We start from the raw sequence: 21,047 nt of genomic DNA, 5'->3' as shown, positions 1-21,047 counted from the left end.
GAAGCAAGATTTGAAGTGGGTGTCAGCAGAAGTCTTACCCACAGCGGTGTCGGACAACATCTCTGCTGAGCCTCTCTGCTAAATAGGCACCGATCCGGTCAAGCTTCTCAGGAGCAGAGACGGCATAGAAGGTCAGCTTCTCCATATCTGCTTTGACCAGGCCATCCTGCGAAGGTGAGAGTTCAAGGGAACAACTTTAAATTCAAATGGTTTGCATTGTACAAGCTGGTATTTACTGCAGTTCATTTTATGAGACTTACGAGGCTAGTCTAAGCAAAGCATACATTTTAAACTACTGGTATATTGTGTGAAACTCATACAACGTGTGCGGCTGTATCCAGGCCCACAACTAGTGCCATCTTACTGAGCAGTCGACTTCGCATCATCACAACCTGGGTGATTTCACAATGCTGAAGTGGCCAGCTGGCCAACCTTACCAAGATAACATCTTTAAACAAAAGCCAAAAATAAAAATAAAATAATGCCTGGACACAAAAACCTCAAACTCCATACAACCCCTTCCCCCCCCCACCCCAAATTAAAACACAGACTGCAAGGGCTCACTTACTTTTGGATCTTCGGGGAATATGTTATCTACCAGGCGTTTGTAACGGGGGCGCAAGGCAGAACAGCAGCAGCAGACTCCTGGGGGAAAAAATTGCAATGAGAACCAAACTCTGTGGAGATGGGGCCCCTTTTTTTCAAAATGGAATCTCCACTCGCAATGACACCCACACCCACAATTCACAGGTTCAGGTACATGCACACTTTTGTGAGAAAATGTCCCCACAGATGTGGTGGGTTCAGGAATTTTAACAATGGTTTTAATAGTGGGGACAGCAGCAACTGGATGCACAAGCTGAATGAAGGGCAGCAGTGAAAACTGGCTCCTCTCCAGAGTCATCCTAGACCAGGCATAGGCAAACTCGGCCCTCCAGATGTTTTGGGGACTACAATTCCCATCATCCCTGACCACTGGTCCTGTTAGCTAGGGATTATGGGAGTTGTAGTCCCAAAACATCGGGGGGGGCGAGTTTGCCTATGCCTCATGAACATTGGGGGGGGGAGCTGTGCAGCTTTAAGCCAGTTTTAGATCACAAGATGCACCTTGGCAGACAATGGACTTTAAGATGCTTATAGATGTGGTGACTTTTAAGCCCACATATAATTATGTACGTGTTACAATCTAGTCTCTGCCGTAAAAAAAAGCAGCATGTGTGTGTGTGTGTGTGTGCGCGCACACACACACACACACACACACACCACATACAGAAGTTATTACAGTAGCTTGTGCACAGAAAATTTTTATATTACTTATTTATTTTTATTAAATTTGCGTTCTGCCCTTCCTCTGTAGATCTCAGGGCGGTTCACAGCATAAAAGCACAAGACAAAAACACAAAATCAAAGCACAGCAAGGAGATCTGAAGCCTACACAAAATTTGGGGACATCCTTTGAAATCAAAGGAGTGGTTTCACATGCTCCTAAAACCACACTCAGTTTGGAAAGATGGGTAGAAAGTGTATCCAATTCACTAGCAGAAAAAAATGCAAGATATTCATTTCCATATATATATATATATATATATATATATATATATATATATATATAGGGAGCATGCAAGGGAAAGATCTGCACAAAGTAAAAACAGCTGAATTGAACTTAAGGCTGCAGCTGCCTGGGAGTAAGCTCTACTCAGCTCTATGGGTCTTACATCATTATTATGCTAATATATCTATATCCCTCCTTTCTCCCAAGTTGGAATTCATCTGCGTAAAAAGCCTGCTCAGGACTCATCTGTAAAGGGGTCTTTCCCTGGCAAGCTACATTCAAAGCCTGGAGATAGAGCCAAACTCTAGTCTGTGATCCCTTCAACTGATTGTGGAGGATCTTGAATATATGGGTGGACTTACTGTACATGAAAACAGCCAAAGATACACGCTTGGTCCCAAGGTAGCAGCACTGTAATATCTAACTTCTGCGTTCTTCAAACTTATCACCGATGGCACAGTGGTAAATTCTGAAGTGCAGGAGCTCATCGTGGAAGCGGCCACAGCCACATTCCCAAAGAGAGTCCAAAAACATAGCAGCTACATTGACCGGCGGCAGCAGCAGGATCTAGCAGAGGGACCCAATGTGGTGCCTTCCTGATGGTGATGGACTACAGCTCCCATCATCCCCAGCCAACACCGTCAGTGGTTAGAGATGATAGGCGCTGTAGTCCAAGAACATGTGGAGGGACACTCTGCTGGTTGTCCTTGCTATAAAGCAAAATCCCAGCTCATTAGGATAAGTTCGACTGCAACCCAAGGCAGAGTTTCTTGAGAATAAGCTGTACTGCAGAGGCTCAGCTTGCAAAATCCACCAAGAAGCTCGGGACCTGTTTGATTTGGCAGGGAGGCAGGCCAGGGCCTTCTCTGTGGCAGCCCCTAAGTTATAGAGCTCGGTTCCTGCACACTAGCAGACTATGTAAACTATGTTGAATATTGCTTTCGGAAATGGGAAAGAGTGGGGTATGAGCCGGAACAAACTAGAGACGTAGTCTAGCACGAGGGTGGGGAACCCATTTTCCACCTGTGGGCCACATTCCGTTTTAGGCAACCTTTTGGGGGCCACGTGCCTTTGATGGGCGGGGCTGGAGACAAAAGCGGGCACAGCAGTGCAGGTAAGCTTCACTTCCATTCTGCAGGCAAGTTTCTACTACGCTCCCTCACCCACCCCTCTCCATCCTGGCAAGAGAGGTATTCTGGGAGTTCAAGGACACAAACCAGCCCAGCAAAAGCACTGGGGAGCATTCCAAGGGCAGGGCAGAAAGGTTAGGAGGGCCACCTCTAGCCTGAGGTTCCCCATCCCTGATCTAGAACATCTCACTCAAGAATTCAGAAATGTTAATTTTAAAGTGCACACTTGTCATTTCCCGCATGCAGTTGCCTTCCCTCTCCTCCTTTGCAAATTCCTTCCTTCGGTCTAATATGGGGCAAGCAGCATTAGCTTCCAACTGGTCAAATCCCCAAGATTTCAGCACACAGAGCAGTTACACTCGATCAAACCAAGAAAACTGCTATGCTACCATGCAAGGAGGCAGCAACGCCAATGTTAAGTGTATGCAGTTATGGTACATGCCAGCAACTGGTCCACACAGTAAGAACAGACTTATATACCTGGAGAATATGCATCTGGGGAGACATATGTAGGGAAACAAGCAAAAAGCAGCTTAAAATTATATCTGCAGTAAAATCAACAGCACAGTTTACTCCATGTTTGAACAAGAGGGTCATGTTAACATCTCTCTTCACACTGCCGCCCCCCTTTCAACTAAGAAATAATCCAGTGGGTTTGCTCAAATAATGAACTGCATGCATTGAAGATATTAAGAAGAGAAAGAGGACGGTTTGAGTATACAGATGTTTTTTCAAACTTTCAAGAGAAAGCAATGCTCCTTCTCAGCAAAATAACAAAACAGGGGCAAGGGAGGGAGGGGGAAGAGAAGGCACTCTGAAGAATTCACCCACCAAGGCACACGCATGGGCCTGGTTCCCATTCAGGATTGTAGTCATAGGACTTATCTTGCTCAGCCACAGGAACTGCCACATACGTCTTCATCCTGTTCCCTCCTGGCAGTTCTGCAGTTCCACCTTTCTTTAGCTGCCCCCTCTACACCTTCCCGGCTCTCTCCTGCCCAGGCTCGGCAATGTCAAATTCAGGTACAGGCAGCAGACACTTATCCAGCTAGCCCTGCACGTGACCGAAGCGCCAAGGGACCCTGTACATGAGAACCCAACGTATCCAATTGCACCAGCACCGCCAAGCTCTGGAAATGAAAGAGCGCGCCTGGCCCCACACGGCCGGGGGTCAGTGCACCTGACATGCATGTAACCTAGCCTAGCCACCTTGTAATGAGACACACAAATGGAGAAAGGACATTTCTCCATTGTCCTTTGGAAGGACATTGTCCTAAGAAGAAGATAAGTCTATTAGTTACAGCTGAATAAGTGTAGGGTAAAAGGAGAAAGGAAATAAACTCTCTCAAAATACTACCCATAAAAAAACCACTGCATTAACATTTGCAGAAATAAAGCTAATACGGTTCTGTGCAGCAATAAATGTCATTCAGACGGGTACACACTGTAACCCAGCCACCCACATTGGTGCAGAGGGCTGGGTGTTTAATGCGGCCAGGAGGACAGGCATCAAATAGCACACCGGACTAGATAGCAGCCTGGTCCTGCTGCTGCTGCTGCAGCTTCTGTACAATAACCTTTCAGGTACCTGAGATTGCTCTCTTGAGGAACGTTAAGATTAAGGGATGGCATGATAGCAACCTTCAGGTATCTGAAGGGAACAGACTTGCTCTCTGTTGCTCGAGAGGACAAGCCTAGAACCAATGAATAAAAACCATGGGGAAGCTGAACATTAGGAGAGACTTTTAAATGCCAAGACCTATATTGCAGAAGAAGAATGGACCATCTGGGGCAGTGTGAGGCTCTTATAGACTCTTAGAACTGTAGAGTTGGAATGGACCCAAGGGCCATCTAGCCCAGGCATCCCGAAACAGCGGCCCTCCAGATGTTTTGGCCTACAACTCCCATGATCCCTAGCTAACAGGCCCAGTGGTCAGGGATGATGGGAATTGTAGTCCAAAACATCTGGAGGGCTGAAGTTTGGGGGTGCCTGATCTAGCCCAATCCCCTTCTTTGCTGGCAGTATTTAAGCAGAAGCTAGGCAGCCATGGGTCAGGGATCCTATACAGTGGTACCTCGACTTACGAATACGATCCGTTCTGCGGCCGTCTTCATAAGTCGAGGTTTTCAGTTCTTGAAGCGCTGCTTCGGCGCATGCGCGATTTCGCACTTCTGCGCATGTGCCGTGCGCGAGAAAAGACTTCCGGGGGTTGTCGACTTCAGAAGTCGAAACCTTCGGAAGTCGAAGCATTCGGATGCCAAGGTATGACTGTAGTTTATCTTGGACTAGACACCCCCCCTCTCTTCCAAAACAATGACTCTATGAAAAGTTGTAACAACTGAGTAACCTTGCAGAATAGCGCAGCCAGTTAAAAAAAAACATGATTAAAATATACTGGCATTTGGGGGTGTTTTTGAACTGCGGGGCCTCAGACACCCACCAAGAATTATGAGTTGGGGCCATATAACCTTTCTCCTCCTCTGGTTCCATCATGATTATTACTACAACCTATTGTAGTCGAGACCAGTAATGTACTGCTTTGTTGCATTCACAGGCTTTCGATACTCCTGAACCAAGAGACCTAGACCGAATGCTCATCCTACACGTTTTTAAAAATGGACTACTGCAATGTACTACACATGGGGCTGCCCTTGAAGATGGTCCAGAGGCTGCAATAAGTGCAAAATGCTGATAGACTGAACTCTGCACTGTTTGCCTATTGGCCACCATAACCAATTCAAGGTATTGGTTCCAGGGTATTAAATCCTATTTGACCTTGGTACTTAAAGGAGGTTCTCCCTTATTGTTCCCCAGCCTAGGTTTTGAGATCTGCTGGGAAGGCTCTGCTCATAGTGTCACCAATGGCCAAGGTTAACCAGGAGGTGGTGCTGAGCAGGGCCTTCTCAGTTAAGGCCCCGCTTCTTATGGAACGAAGCTGTGATCAGATTCTCTCCCATATTGGTGACATCGCCTAAAACCACATTTAATTTTGCTAGCATTTGGTGCCTAACTGTACAGTGTATCAAGAGAGGTCTTGATGCTGTCTTCAGTGTTTGAATTGTTTAATTATAATTTTTATACACACACACATACATGTGAGAATATGGTTTTGAATGGTTTGAATTGTTGTTGGCCTCCCTGGCTCCATTTGGAGGAAGGCAAGAGTAAAAACAGAAACAGCAAATAAATAACTAAATCTGTTTGAAGATCATTTCTGATACAGTTTTAGAGAAAGCAAAAGAGCTCACCACTTCCACGCAAGCAACCTCCAAATGCTATTAGCCCTAAGCTTGACATTCACTTTAGCAGCCCGCCAACGCTCCAGAAGTACAGAACATTTCTTCCGTAACGTTGCATCTGCTGTGTAGTCAATGTCATGCTGCTGTTTGTTATGTTGAAAGAGCTCCTTCTCTTCCTAGCCTGAGTGACGCTGATCAACTGCTGCACTCAATAAAAGGAATACATTGTTCACACTTGAAAAGCGTATGGTACTTTAAGAGGATCTCTCTCTCTAATCCATTGTCAAGGGCAGCCAAGACACAACGCCAGCTACAGAAGGAAAGGCTGCGGTACTCATGTGCACACACAAAAGTATGAAAAATATTGAAATCAAAGGCCATTGTATTTCACTAGTTCTGCAAGAAGGATCAAGGCTTCTCTCACACAAAGCATCTTAGAAATATCTGAATAGAAAAGTATTGATGTTTCTAAGTCACTGAACAAGGTGTTTTTAAAAAGGGCGTCACACTTGAAAAGGAATGGTCTGTCTTTTAAAGAGAGGTAACCTTTTTTCTCCCTAGACCAGAGCTTCTGAATAACTTAGAAATTTTTTTAAAAAATTAAACAGGGATAAAGACTGATTATTTTTTAAAGGAAGATATATCCAGGCGTACAAAAAATAAAGATGCACAATAATACAAGTAGCTGAGCTACTTGCCCATCTTGGCCAGTAATTACTACAATGGATTTCCCATTTCTGTGCATGTTTTAATTATAGCAGCCACATCTAAAGACTGCATGATTGTGAACCCCAGTACTAACCGCACACCAGTTATTTTCTTCATCAAGCTTTCATTTCAATTGTGGGAATATTTATTTCTTGACCTTTCTAATATGAATGTCTTTATCAAAAAAAAAAGTTAGCCAGATTTTACTGATAAGTGTCCATTTTATTTTCCGCTAAGTATTTAAATAGCAGTTTTAGCTCTGCACTGGAGGGAGCTCCACTTTGACTGCTACAATTGCAGAGCAGCTTAAGACTCAAGCCCTCTAACTGCTAGGAGTATTCACAACAGCAGTTAAAATCCAGGCAGTTAATACATTTCTGGATAGCAATGAGCACGTCTGTTACAATGTCTGAAGCCAGAGCTCCACGTTCAAAGATGCATCACACCTGCCACATTTTGTTTCTGCTTTTCTTTTTCAGAAGAGATTTCCTCCTAAGGACCGAATCTCAAATTCTCAGTTCAAAAAGCTTACATTTTCAACAGGTTGCCATACTTACTGCCAGGCATTGTGGATGTGAGGCTTGGCTTCTATTTTCCACCATGTGATAAACTGCAAGAGAAAAAAGAAAGTCGTCGCGTCAGAGCCACTGACTTGGTGCAGCTGATGCTCTTAACAGGCTTACAACTAACTCCCGCTAAACAGTGGAGAGGGAGTAAGATCCCATTGAAGACAGCGCATGGAGCTAAGCGGTCAGCCCCCAGAGACAACCCATCCAGCCCCTAGTCTTGTTCACAAGCAATGCCGGATTTACGTATAAGCTAAACAAGCTATAGCTTAGGGCCCCACTCTCTTGGCCCCCCCCAAAAAATCCACTCTTAATATACTGTACTTAATTGTATTTCAGTTCCACAATTACTTTGACAAAATAGTTACAGGTAGGTAGCCGTGTTGGTCTGAGTCGAAACAAAATAAAAAAATTCCTTCAGTAGCACCTTAAAGACCAACTAAGTTTTTATTTTGGTATGAGCTTTCGTGTGCATGCACACTTCATCAGATACACTGAAACAGAAGCCACCAGACCCTTATGTATATTCAGAGGGTGGGGGTGATAGGTTTACCACTCCCATCAGCCCATCACCCATTCCCATCACCCTCACCCTCTGTATATATATATAAGGGCCTGACACTTCCATTTCCAGTGTATCTGAAGAAGTGTGCATGCACACGAAAGCTCATACCAATATAAAAACTGAGTTGGTCTTTAAGGTGCTACTGAAGGATTTTTTTATTTTGATAAAATACATATTTTGTTATGTGCAAATGGCTTGAGATACCTATGAGGTCCATAAATGACCACATAACATATATTCAACACAAAAACCAGTGACAATTTGTTGTTGACAAAGGACAGCTGGACATAGAAATGGCCCCATTACCTTCAGTAGCTTAGGGTCTCATCAAACCTAAATCCGGTCCTGTTCACAAGCCTCACATGGCATTGCCACTGACAATAACCGCTCCACTGCCTGAAAAAAAACCTAACAGAGCTAACAGTGCAAGTGCATTGCCTGGCCTGGGGACTTTTGCCAATGTCAAGAGGTCCACCACTTAATGGATAAGTGGATAAGCCAGCCTTGCTTTAAAGATGAAGAAAAGGAAGCAGGGGAAACCACAGCAAGCAATTTACAAGGCACTTCTGAGCTTCCCTGCTCCATTCCTTGCCTGGCTCCGTCCTGCTGCACTGAATGCATACTTTTAAAGGCAGTTTTCTTCTTGCCTACCTTCAGTGTTTGGAATTACCGTACTACAAATTACATATCTATCTTAATTTATAAACCAAAGCCGGGAGGAACTTGTCCGAGGCTGCGCAACAGATCCACAGTGGAGCTGGGACTTGAACCCATATCCTCCCAATCCAAGTTTGTTGCTCTTATGGATACAGAGATGAGTCTGAGAAGGTGAAAGAACACCCACCCGCCCCAGACAAAACATCTCCTTAGCCAGAAAAGGGGTTGAGCCAGATATCACATTGGTGCCCTTCATAGCTCTCTCTTCTTCCCCATCAATTGCAGGAGCAGAAAGGTTGCAGTCCAAGGCAAACGTCGTCCCACTGGACTTGGCGAGATTTATTTCCCAGGAAATAAATTTGTTTTATTTATAAAAAAATTCCTTCAGTAGCACCTTAAAGACCAACTAAGTTTTTATTTTGGTATGAGCTTTCGTGTGCATGCACACTTCTTCAGATACCAAGCACACGAAAGCTCATACCAAAATAAAAACTTAGTTGGTCTTTAAGGTGCTACTGAAGGATTTTTTTTATTTTACTTCGACCCAGACCAACACGGCTACCTACCTGTAACCTGTTTTATTTATGAAAATTTATACCCTGCTCATCAGTCAGAATTCACATTTGGAAACAAGGCAGATCTTTCAAAGCAGCATGAAGATATAAAATGAAGGATAGATGTATAGTAAGTTATGCGACCGCCTCAGCTAGACTCCTAATAGCAAGAGCATGGAAAACACAAGAGGTCCCCAGCAAGGAAGATTGGCTACAAAAATTAATTTCATATTATAATCTGGCAAAAAAAACATGAGATAATGAAAGAATCATATCCAGAAAAAAAACGAAAGCAAATGGAAATTGTTTACGGATTATATAAATACTTTTGTGGAAAGACCAACTCTTCTCTTGGAGATTTAAGGGCTCTAGATCCTAGTTACTTCAGTTGTATTAGTTATTTTAGACTATTGGATTAATTAGCCAATTTACCTTTTGGTAAGCTATAGAATTTGTATAATAGTAAATAAACGTCAAACAAGCGCAGTGTGTGATCCACTATAGATTTGGAAGGGATAAGTCCTACCCAGGTTGAGAAGTAATTAGGGAAGGGGGAGGGAGGGTAACAGGGAGGAGGGAGGAGGGGATGGGGAATATGTATACTACAATAATGTTAATTGTATTGGAAATGTAATTATTTTTATTTGTTTCTTTTTACTTTTCTTTTTGTATGACCGAATTATTTAATAAAATTCTTTTTTAATAAAAATGCAGGAGCAGAAAGTCAGAATTCACATTTTGAAACAAGGCAGATCTTTCAAAGCAGCATGAAGATATAAAATGAAGGCCAGAACAAAACAGATCAGCAAGAGCTAAAAGCCTGGGCAAATATAAAAGTCTTTGCCCAGCTCCAGAAAGACATCAGAGTAGGCACTGGAGAAATCCTCTATTGGGAGAGCATTTCAAAATTGGGGTGTCACTGCTAAAAAGGCCCTTTTCCCCTGACAACTAACCATTGCCCCCAGGTGATGGGGAACCTGGAGAAGAGGCCCTCTCCGATCATCCAGGAGTTAATATTTAGATCTTACATTGATGGCCCTTTCTGTCTCGGAGGAGCTCAGAGCAGCTCCCCTTGGGCTGCCAGGCTGTCTTTCCACTCAGGCTGTTCGCAGGGCCAAACCTGCTTAGCTTCTGAACGAAGGTGTGCCATGTGCCTCCAGACCTTTCGACAGGCGGAGTCCGATACACAATTACATGAGAACAACTCCCACTGGATTTAATAGCATTCTCTCCCCCAAGTAAACATGCCTAAGATCACAGGGTAGGCGGCAGAAGTCTTAAACAGGCTCCACTCTATCAGAAAAGAGAAACTGCCCATGTTTAGGGTACCACCGTCCAACTCCTAGATATAAGGCCAAATAATTCTGCGCTGCATCAATAGGAGTATAGCGTCTAGATCAAGGGAAGTAGTAGTACCACTGTATTCTCTTCTGGTCAGACCTCACCTGGAGAACTGTGTCCAGTTCTGGGCACCACAGTTCAAGAAGGATACTGACAAGCTGGAACGTGTCCAGAAGAGGGCAACCAAAATGGTCAAAGGCCTGGAAACGATGCCTTATGAGGAACGGCTTAGGGAGCTGGGTATGTTTAGCCTGGAGAAGAGAAGGTTAAGGGGTGGTATGATAGCCATGTTCAAATATATAAAAGGATGTCATATAGAAGAGGGTGAAAGGTTCGACAGTGGAATTTGCTGCCCAGGAGTGTGACGGAGTCTCCTTCTTTGGAGGTCTTTAAGCAGAGGCTTGACAGGCATATGTCAAGAATGCTTTGATGGTGTTTCCTGCTTGGCAGGGGGTTGGACTGGATGGCCCTTGTGGTCTCTTCCAACTCTATGATTCTAATTTAGTAAGCTTAACGCTATTAAATTTGGTTATTAATACATTTTAGCTTAGGGTCTTCTAGAGCAACTGCATACACGCCAGAGTTCAGTGGTGCAAACATTTCTAAATCTTGCCTTGGGAAAGCTTTCAAGTAGAGAAATAGGATGCACTTCAAGTGGATGCTTCCCTTTTCTGACCGAGCCCTAATGAAATGGAAAAGAGCTGAGCAAGTGCACAACCACAGCTTTTCTGAAGCTCCTGATAGCCACAGGGGAGTTGGCGCAGAACTCCGAGGTGAATTATGCCTTAGTTTTCTATACAGGAACTATGTTTTCTGCATCCCTCACAATCAACATGCATCCCCTGTGACATTCCTTTCTTAATGTGATCTTGTACAGAGCTCAAGAAGGCAGGGGATGGACGGACCGAGAGATACCCATCTGCATATTCCATTGTTTTTAACCTCTGTCAGAGCAGCAATATTTTAAAGAATTTTTTAAACTCTGCCTTTATGTTTGGGGCAACCGGCAACAGCACATGGTCAAGCTAGCTAGCTCATTTTACGTATGTTCGTAGCTTTTTTACCCTTTGAGGCAAAACCGAAAAGATAATTGGCTCTTTGCGCAACTGTGGGAAGAGAGCACGTGTACAGAAGCAAAGGAACACAACAGAGGAAGCGAAACTATGCCTGTGGGTGGTGTCAATTTTGTAACAGCTTCCCTGGATCGCCAGGCTTTTGTGGGTACACTTCTGATGTCTGTCTATGAGCAGCGTGGCTTTAATTAATGCCTCTGATTTCGTGATCGGCCATACCATAATCAAAATTCAATCTTAATGAATGTCCAAAAAAAAGCCATGAACATACGTAAAATGAGCTAGCTAGCTCGACCATGTGTTGTTGCTGATTCCCCCAAACATAAAGGCAGAGTTAAAACATTTCTTTAAAATATTGCTGCTCTGACGGAGGTTGTTGAAATATCAACAACCTCAGATATGCAGATGACACAACCTTGATGGCAGAAAGTGAGGAGGAATTAAAGAACCTTTTAATGAGGGTGAAAGAGGAGAGCGCAAAATATGGTCTGAAGCTCAACATCAAAAAAACCAAGATCATGGCCACTGGTCCCATCACCTCCTGGCAAATAGAAGGGGAAGAAATGGAGGCAGTGAGAGATTTTACTTTCTTGGGCTCCTTGATCACTGCAGATGGTGACAGCAGTCACGAAATTAAAAGACGCCTGCTTCTTGGGAGAAAAGCAATGACAAACCTAGACAGCATCTTAAAAAGCAGAGACATCACCTTGCCTACAAAGGTCCGTATAGTTAAAGCTATGGTTTTCCCAGTAGTGATGTATGGAAGTGAGAGCTGGACCATAAAGAAGGCTGATCGCCGAAGAATTGATGCTTTTGAATTATGGTGCTGGAGGAGACTCTTGAGAGTCCCATGGACTGCAAGAAGATCAAACCTATCCATTCTGAAGGAAATCAGCCCTGAGTGCTCCCTGGAAGGACAGATCCTGAAGCTGAGGCTCCAATACTTTGGCCACCTCATGAGAAGAGAAGAATCCTTGGAAAAGACCCTGATGTTGGGAAAGATGGAGGGCGCTAGGAGAAGGGGACGACAGAGGACGAGATGTTTGGACAGTGTTCTCGAAGCTACGAACATGAGTTTGACCAAACTGCGGGAGGCAGTGCAAGACAGGAGTGCCTGGCGTGCTATGGTCCATGGGGTCACGAAGAGTCGGACACGACTAAACGACTAAACAACAACAACGACAGAGGTTAAAAACAAGGGGAAATGCAGCTGGGTATCTCTCAGGCCACATCTTGCCTTGCACAAAAATAAGTGGGATGGAGTACAGTATTGCGGGAATGGAGCAGAATGTGAAGGACAGAGGACACGCTAAGGTGCATGAAACAAAACCTGCCGTACAACAAGTTCTATTACTAGAAGCAAAATAACATTATCAAATGCATGTCCTCTTTTTCCAAGGATTTGACAGGGCAGTGTACACTCGATTATATAATTTTATCCTCACAACAGCCCTGCTAAGTCAGTTAGGCTGAGACATAAAGAAACCAGATGGGGAGTATTCAGTGGTGCTTCATCTACTGCTGGCCTTTCAAAGATCCATTTTGCAGGCAAAACAAAATGAACATGTGTGAGAAGGACATGCAACCACGTGGGCAGGAAGCAGAAGATTTTAATATCCACGCAATAGCTAATAACTTGAGCTGTTAATTTCTGGGAGCTTCTGTTTGAGAATCCTAGAACTGATACTCAGATGGACTGAAGTAGATAAGGGATTTTATGGCTCAGCAGCATTCTAGGCCATAGGGCACCTTGTACGAGAGTGTTACGACAAGCAGTTGTTCTGATGATCTGAAATCCAGCCCAGTGCTCAATGCTGGGGCTCATGTTTCCCACCACATGGGTGCGATGCAGCAGACTCCCTCGTCAGGTACGCATGTTCTGGAGCATTTAAACCAGGCACCCCCAAACTGCGGCCCTCCAGATGCTTTGGCCTACAACTCCCATGATCCCTAGCTAACAGGACCAGTGGTTGGGGGAGATGGGAATTGTAGTCCAAAACAGCTGGAGGGCCGAAGTTTGGGGATGCCTGATTTAAACCAAATCTGCATTCAAGCTACATCTGCTCTCCTTTAGCCTGTAAATGTTTCTTACAGAGTGGCTAAATACAGTTTTGGAACCAAAAGGTTGGAATCTGATGCAACTGTGAGGATTCTGCTGCTCTGGTGATCCCAACATACATTTATTTTTCACTGCGGAGTGACAGAAAAGAACTAACTGAATGAAACAGTCAGAAGGGAAGCCAACAGTTCATGTCCCTTAACATACGGATGCCTCATATGGTACCAAGGAAAGCGTGTCGCCAGTTCCCCATCTTCACTCAGAGACAGGATCTAAATTGCACAGGCTAATGGACAGTTGGAGTTGGGACTCTGGGGGTCAGGATTCACCCCAGTGCTACTGTAACGTTACATAACAGGCTTACAAAACTGTCTTAACAGCAAGCGGGGGGGGGGAGACTGTGGTTTTAAATTGTCTAAAGACCTCTACATATTCATTATTACAGAGGTGCAATCTGCTATCTACCCAGACAGACAGCTGACTGGAAAACTACACTTTCCACTCTACTTGCTACAAAACAAAACTATATTATTTTAGGAAAGGCGAAGCCATATGCATCATCACCTCATATGTAGTATACAGAGCAGTCTGTGTGACTTAACCTATATATCGGCCATGCTTTTAACTGGCTTTCCATCCAATTATGGTTTTCTTTTTGCCTTATCTGACTTTTAATCACAACCTCCACTGAATTAAAAAAATATATGTTTTTGTTTAAATGCCCCGATTTAAACAGTGCACCAATGCCACCTGTTCCGGAAAAAAAATCCTCAAAATACATTTTCTTTTCCAGACATCATGTGAAAAGAGAAAAGGGAGAAAAAGAACGGCAATCTTTAAAAGATTCATTGTGTGGGCTGTAAAAGTGAAAATTAATGGCAGCTTGTAATAATAATATAGTCTTGGGGAGGGGAATGCCTTACTTTAATGTTTCTTCATCAAAGCTGAGTTTGGATCATTGCATCCTTTTCAGTAACAGAGCTTTCCAATACTATGCTCAAAAAAAAAGGAGACTGGTTTATTCTCATGAGCACATGTCCTTTTCTTTGTGGAAGAAGTTCTGAAATGCCCAGCTAGAAATTCCCAACAATATTTTCCTAGAACTGTTTAAGGCAGATTTTTTAAAAATCCTTCCTGCCTTCCTGCACAATTTTTTTTCTAGAGCCAAAAACCGCATCGCGCTATGACCTTCCCACTACACCATCAGAGAAACTGCCACTCCATGCTGTCATTTTATCTCACAAAATCCTAGAATCACCACCACCCAATGCTACGAAGTACCCGCACTTTCACCCAAAGCTGTGCCAAAGTCCTGACAAGCACCCCACGGAGAACAAAGCAGCCCCTGTCCCTTCACGCCTTGTCACTGAGAGAGAGAGAGAGAGAGAGAGAGAGAGAGAGAGAGAGAGAGAGAGAGAGAGAGAGAGAGAGAGAGAGAGAGAGAGAGACCCACCTTGGCAGGACACACAGCATCTTAGTGTGACGTTCCTCACAAGAGGAAGGACGGCACAGAATTATGCAGTCAAGGGCACAGCCCTCGATCCAGCCTCATTCGCAACACGGCAGAACTGTTATTTGCCTCTGCTGTGATTACAGTGCCAACAAGCCCCAGGGCGTTTCCCAGGGCACTGTTTAGAAGGTGGGGGGAAATCACGACAATTTAGAACTATTTTAAACTCCAAAGTGCTACCTGTGCTCAGGGCAAAACATCTCAAATGGTTCTAGGAATGAAGATCACATTTCTAGGGATCTGGGCAACCGTTCACCAAGTCCACAGCCTTGAAATGAGATAAAATGCCATTTTGGTCAGCTAAAGACTGGAAGTACCTACCCTCAAATGTTTTAGGAAAGTATATCCACTGATAACTTAATGCAGAAAACCTATTTGTACACTTTGGCAGGCTTCTACAAATACGCAGCGACGGCACTTGCCTGGTGAGGAGGTGAGGAGTCCCTTGGGGTCACTTCAATTGCAGCACAGTCTCCAGAGAAAAACCCTGAGCAACATCATGCTCTGTTAAACTCCACCAGGATACACTGATACTGGCAGATGCACTTTTAAAAAAAAAACCTGAGTGTGTATTGTGGGTTATAGGTAATAAATGCCTGTTCCTTGGGACCGAAAGGAACCGTCTTGGCTGAGAAGAGTTCTATAGTGAAGCAACAATAGGAAATTGTTCCATAAGGCTGAATAAAGATACTGTATTTAGTCACATCTCAGTTGTCTCTCACCAACCATCCAAGTAGCTAAAGAGAGGTAAAAGGATCATGGGCTTTTACTCAGCCATTCAGCAGCCTTGTCAATATGTCCGCAAATATTCACAATCTGATAACTTTGATAGTCTTTACTTGGACTTCATTATTTTAACACTGGCTTCCCAGAGTACTTCTGCTATGAGGCAACTATATAAATGAAGCATCTAAATAAATAAGGGGAAAGCAAAATGTCACTTAGAGAAGGATCTGCAATGTTTTTCTTGAAGCCTGAATTTGTTTTATTCTGGATTGTTTGATTTGATGTTTTAATGGGCTGTAAACCACGTTGAGATTTTTTTTCTATAAAATATAAAGCCGTATAGAAATGAAATGAAGAAGAATTGTACTCATTCTACATGCCTATTGTAGAGTTTTGCTTTTCTTCTTTTAATTTTTGTCTGCAGTTACAATTGTTCTCTCTGTTTAAAAAATGTAGTATAAACACTGACAACTGGGAAACACTGGCCTGCGAGCGCTCCAGTTGGAGAACAGCCTTTACCAAAGGTGTCACGGGCTTTGAAGGCACTCAAACTCAGGATGCAAGGGAGAAAGACGCTAAGAGGAAGGCACGCTTTGCAAATCCACACTGTGACCAACTCCCACCCGGAAACCAATGTCCCCACTGTGGAAGGACGTGTGGATCCAGAACTGGACTCACTGTTAAAACCGTGTTTATGAAAGACAATCTTACTCGGCTACAAGTGATCACCAAAGAAGAGATACATTATAAAATGAAATGGAAAAAAAAACTTTACAAAAAAAGTCTGCAAAGTTACTAGTGAGCTGGGAGATTACCAGAGGAGGGATGCAGAGCCCAGCCTCCCCTCTAGCAGCCCTACTCTGAGTGTAGAGGTTGGGGCTTCTGTTTGAAGGCACCCCTTTAGACTTCCATTTGGGGTGAAGAGGGTGGAGGAAGAAGCCCTCTGCCCCTCCACTCACTCACTAGTGCCTAAAGACAATGCCTGAATCAATTCAAGGCAGAGCACAGAAGTTACTGTGCCATCTGTGAAATGGGCGCCATCTCATACACGGATAGGCAAGAGCTCGAGGCCGGCTGAGCTAGCCAAAGTCACGAAGGACCAGAGCAGCTTCTTGTGAGGCTGGCAAATCTCAAGGAAGAGCGGGAGTGGGAGACTGGGCGAGATGGGATTGAATGAATCTTTATTTGCGTCAGCCATCAGCCATAGCAATAAAACAACAATACGATATACAAAGAATAGAAATAAAAAGTCAATTATTTAAAATAGATTTTAGGGTTTTGAATCAAGATCCAAGGCGAGTGCCTGTCCAAATCTGAGCCCCATATAATAACTGTGCCAGGGGTTCAGCTTGGAACACTTCCAGGACTGGTGGTATATGTTTACCACCTTTTGTGTGGAAAAAGCGGGTCAGAATTTTGGACATTTCTGGTGTGCTCCCCATGACCCCATAGACTGGAAAATAAGGCCAGGATTATTTGAAAACTTTGACCTGCACAATTAGCTGGTTGTCCATGCGCCATGTAGGGGCCCTAGTGTTCCTTGAGAAAACCATAACTTTGGTTTTCTTAAGTAAAATAAAAAAAATTCCTTCAGTAGCACCTTAAAGACCAACTAAGTTTTTATTTTGGTATGAGCTTTCGTGTGCATGCACACTTCTTGTAATTCACGGCAGCTGTTCTCTCTGGCAATATCCTGAAAAGCTAGATGTGATTTTTGCCCCGCTTTCCTACTGCCTTTGCCTACAACCAAGGGTGCTCTGCCATGCTGGGTTTTGCTCACCGGGTTCCCTTAGCAATACCAAGACCAGGCATCCCCAAACTGCGTCCCTCCAGATGTTTTGACCTACAACTCCCATGATCCCTAGCTACGGTAACAGGACCAGTGATTGGGGAAGATGGGAATTGTAGTCCAAAACATCTGGAGGGCCGAAGTTTGGAGATGCCTGACCAAGACACCCCTTCAGTGTAGACACAGAAGCCTGTGTTTTTGGAAGGCAGTGGGGTGTTTTTTAAGCATCAGTTGGATGGTCATCTGCCAGGGATGTTTTGCCTGCATTGCAGGGGGTTGGGCTAGATCAGGCATCCCCAAACTTCGGCCCTCCAGATGTTTTGGACTACAGTTCCCATCATCCCTGACCACTGGTCCTGTTAGCTAGGGATCATGGGAGTTGTAGGCCAAAACATCTGGAGGTGGAGGGCCGCAGCTTGGGGATGTTGCCTGGGCTAGATGGCCCTCGGGGGGCCCCTTCCCTTCCAACTCTGCAATTCTATCAGCCCAGGCTCTTGAGTTGCCACAAGAGAACAGGAAGTGGGGGGCAAGAAGTTGGAACGTTCCTGCTTTGCCTCGCACTTCCCTCTGCGGAGAATCTGGGGGGACAGGGGTGCCCCAACCTCTCCCTTTGGGAGTTTTTTTTAAAAAATAAAGTTTTTATTGATTTTTACATTTGTATCTTCATCACAATAACATCATCTCAGATATAAACCCAAACCCAAAAAACCCCTCCCCCCATGACATCCCTCAACTTCCTCTTCTGGTTTGTTGCATAATAATTTCCCTGCTTTTTGGTTATACCTTAATACCGTATTCTCTAAATTTGGTCCTTTCTTTATTCTGTTTTCACTTGGGAGTCTTTAACTGATAGGTGGCGGGGGAGCTTTTAAAACCAAAACAAAGCAAGCAGATGCTGGCAGAATCACCGAATCGTGGAGTCGGAAGAGACCCCGCGGGGTCATCCAGCCCAACCCCCTGCAATGCAAGAATCTCAAAGAAAGCATCCAGCACAAATTGATTAGAAACCTCCAAGAAACACTTCCTGGAAAGAGACAGTAACCCCATTTTTTTGGGGGGGGGAGAGGCAATGGCTCAACTGACAAGCTGGTTTCCACTCCAACTTGGAGCAGGGGGGGAGGCAGGTGGGGGGAGGAGGAAGGGATTTTAAAAAAATCTCAGACCCCTTTTCATGTACACAACCATAGCAGCTAGTAGCAAAGAATTGGAAAGGCGACTGTATCCCCATAAAAACGAACCGGCAAGCGAAAATGATAGAGTATTTACAACTCGCAAAAATGACTGGGGGAATAAGAGGAAAATCAAATCAGAAAGTTAGCAAAGATTGGGTAATATTTAAAGAATGCCTTATTATTTATTTATTTATTTATTTATTCCCTGCCCATCTGTCTGGGTTTCCCCAGCCACTCTGGGCGGCTTCCAACAGAATATTAAAATACTATAATCTATTAAACATTAAAAGCTTCCCTAAATATGTTTAAATATGTAAATAAAAATTATTGTGATAATGTAAATCTCCTGACAGACCTAGACTGAATCTTGAAACATAGAGAAAGTATATGTATAGCAAAATCTTCTTGATAAACAATGGGAAAGTAAAATAATAATGAAATGTGTATAGATTAACAAAACGTAGAAAAGTACAATGAGGTGAATCGGAAGTTAAATGGGGTGTTATGTTAAATGAGAAACTGTATGTACTGTCTTAAGTTATATGTAAGTTGTTGTATAATAAAGGTTAATTTTATGGGGTGGCAAACGGGGGGGGGAAGGGGGGGCTCAGATACAAAAACTCAACCCTCCCCCTTAAGAAAAACTCACACGACCTTAAAAAACGAGGAAGTGCGCATGCCCCTCGCCCCCAACCCCCCCCCATCGAGAAGGGGCCTCTCACAGGAGCTGCGGGGGGGGGATAAGAAGGGATCCCAAAGGACATCTAGTCCACCCCCGGTGTGTTTGAACACAGGCAGAGGAGCGTGTCCCGGGGGGGGGAGGGTGTTGCCTGCTTTTGGACTGAGCTCCATGGGGTGCGCCCCCCAACCCCAAAGCGAATAAAAGGGGGAGGGGTATCATTTTTGGGGAGGGGGGAGGGAAAGACCCCAGACCACGCGCCCCCTCACAGGGAGCGGGCGGAGATTTAATCAATAATAACAATAATCAAGCACAATAATGGTCATATTTCTTGTCCTCCCGCCCCCCCCCCCAGGGCAGGACTCACCGCCGGGGCTTCCGCCTCAGAGCAGCAGGCGCCGCCGCCATCTTGGCCCGCCTCTCGGGGCCTCCGGGAGGCTAGGCCGAGGCGCGCGGTGCATTGTGGGCGCTGTAGTCCCCTCGCCCCAGCGCCGCGTTCGCGAAGGGGTCCTAGCGCCGCCCAGGGTCATCTAGTCCAACCCCGCGGCGACGCTCGCTCCTTTCCTACGCTCAGATTTATTTATCAGTTTACTTGCTTGCGCGTGGATATCCCAAGGAGCTCTCACGCATGCGCAGGCACCTTTCTGCCCTCACAACAATCCTGTGAGGTAGGTCAGCCGGAGGGACGGATTGAGGGTTGACGAGGCCCTCAGCTCCTGAAGGGAATGGGGCCCTTTCTCTGTCCAGCTGCCCTTCGTCCACAACAAATGGCCGCTGGTGTTTTTTATTTTTTATGTTGAATAGATGCTATAGGGTCATTTATGGACCTAATAGGTGTCTAAAGCCATTTGCACATACGGTAACAAAAATATGTATTTTATCCAAGTATTTGTGGAACTGAAATACAATTAAGAAGAAGTATATTAATAGTGATATAACTATTAAGAAGTATATTAATAGTGAAATCATTATTAAGCTCTAACTTAAAATGATTTTTTATTCATAACAAACTTAATAATGCAAACACGTTGGCGTTGGGCAAGAACAAAAGTTCTTTTAGAAACACAATTTACAAAGACTCATAATCTAGTCCCTAGAAACCTGCTGTAACATGAAATAATCATAGAATCATAGAGTTGGAAGAGACCACAAGGGCCATCCAGTCCAACCCCCTGCCAAGCAGGAAACGCCATCAAAGCATTCCTGACAGATGGCTGTCAAGCCTCTGCTTCAAGACCTCCAAAAAAGGAGACTCCACCACACTCCTTGGCAGCAAATTCCACTGTCAAACAGCTCTTACTGTCAGGAAGTTCTTCCTAATGTTTAGGTGGAATCTTCTTTCTTGTAGTTTGAATCCATTGCTCTGTGTCCCCTTCTCTGGAGCAGCAGAAAACAACCTTTCTTCCTCCTCTACATGGCATCTTTTTATATATTTGAACATGGCTATTGTTATGTACTGAGCTGAATCCTAGAACAATAGGATTCAGAATCAGCGGGAGCTACCCAATCCAACTCCAGGTGGAAGTGAATCCGCAACCTGATTGGCCTGCTGGAGCAGCCAATCAGGCGGCTGGCAGAAGTGAATCTGCTACCTGATTGGCCTGTAGGAGCAGCCAATCAGGCTGCAGGCAAAAGTCAATCCACAATATAATTGGCCCACAGGTGTAGCCCTGAAGTAGCCAATCACGCAAGGCCCATTGTGTAAATAATGTATATAAGCAGATGG

General features: G+C 44.4%; 1 protein-coding gene across 1 annotated transcript in view; it reads right to left on the bottom strand.

Moving 5' to 3' along the window:
• Window positions 1-19,779, bottom strand: part of LOC118089962 (protein EFR3 homolog A) — a 53,306-nt gene extending 33,527 nt beyond the window's left edge. Inside the window, exons 1-4 of the mRNA XM_060277540.2 lie at window positions 19,689-19,779; window positions 7,188-7,240; window positions 569-645; window positions 39-166 (exon numbers count right to left, since the gene is read on the bottom strand). Of these exons, the coding sequence (XP_060133523.2) occupies window positions 39-166; window positions 569-645; window positions 7,188-7,197 (215 nt within the window). The 5' untranslated portion in view covers window positions 7,198-7,240; window positions 19,689-19,779. The remainder of the gene's footprint in view (window positions 1-38; window positions 167-568; window positions 646-7,187; window positions 7,241-19,688) is intronic.
• Between the last annotated feature and the right edge of the window lie 1,268 nt (window positions 19,780-21,047).

Source organism: Zootoca vivipara, chromosome 8 (genome assembly GCF_965207765.1).
Source record: "Zootoca vivipara chromosome 8, rZooViv2.hap1.1, whole genome shotgun sequence".
NCBI lineage: Eukaryota > Metazoa > Chordata > Lepidosauria > Squamata > Lacertidae > Zootoca > Zootoca vivipara.
The sequence above is the reverse complement of the archived record's forward strand: the minus strand, read 5'-3'. Positions and strand labels throughout refer to the sequence as shown.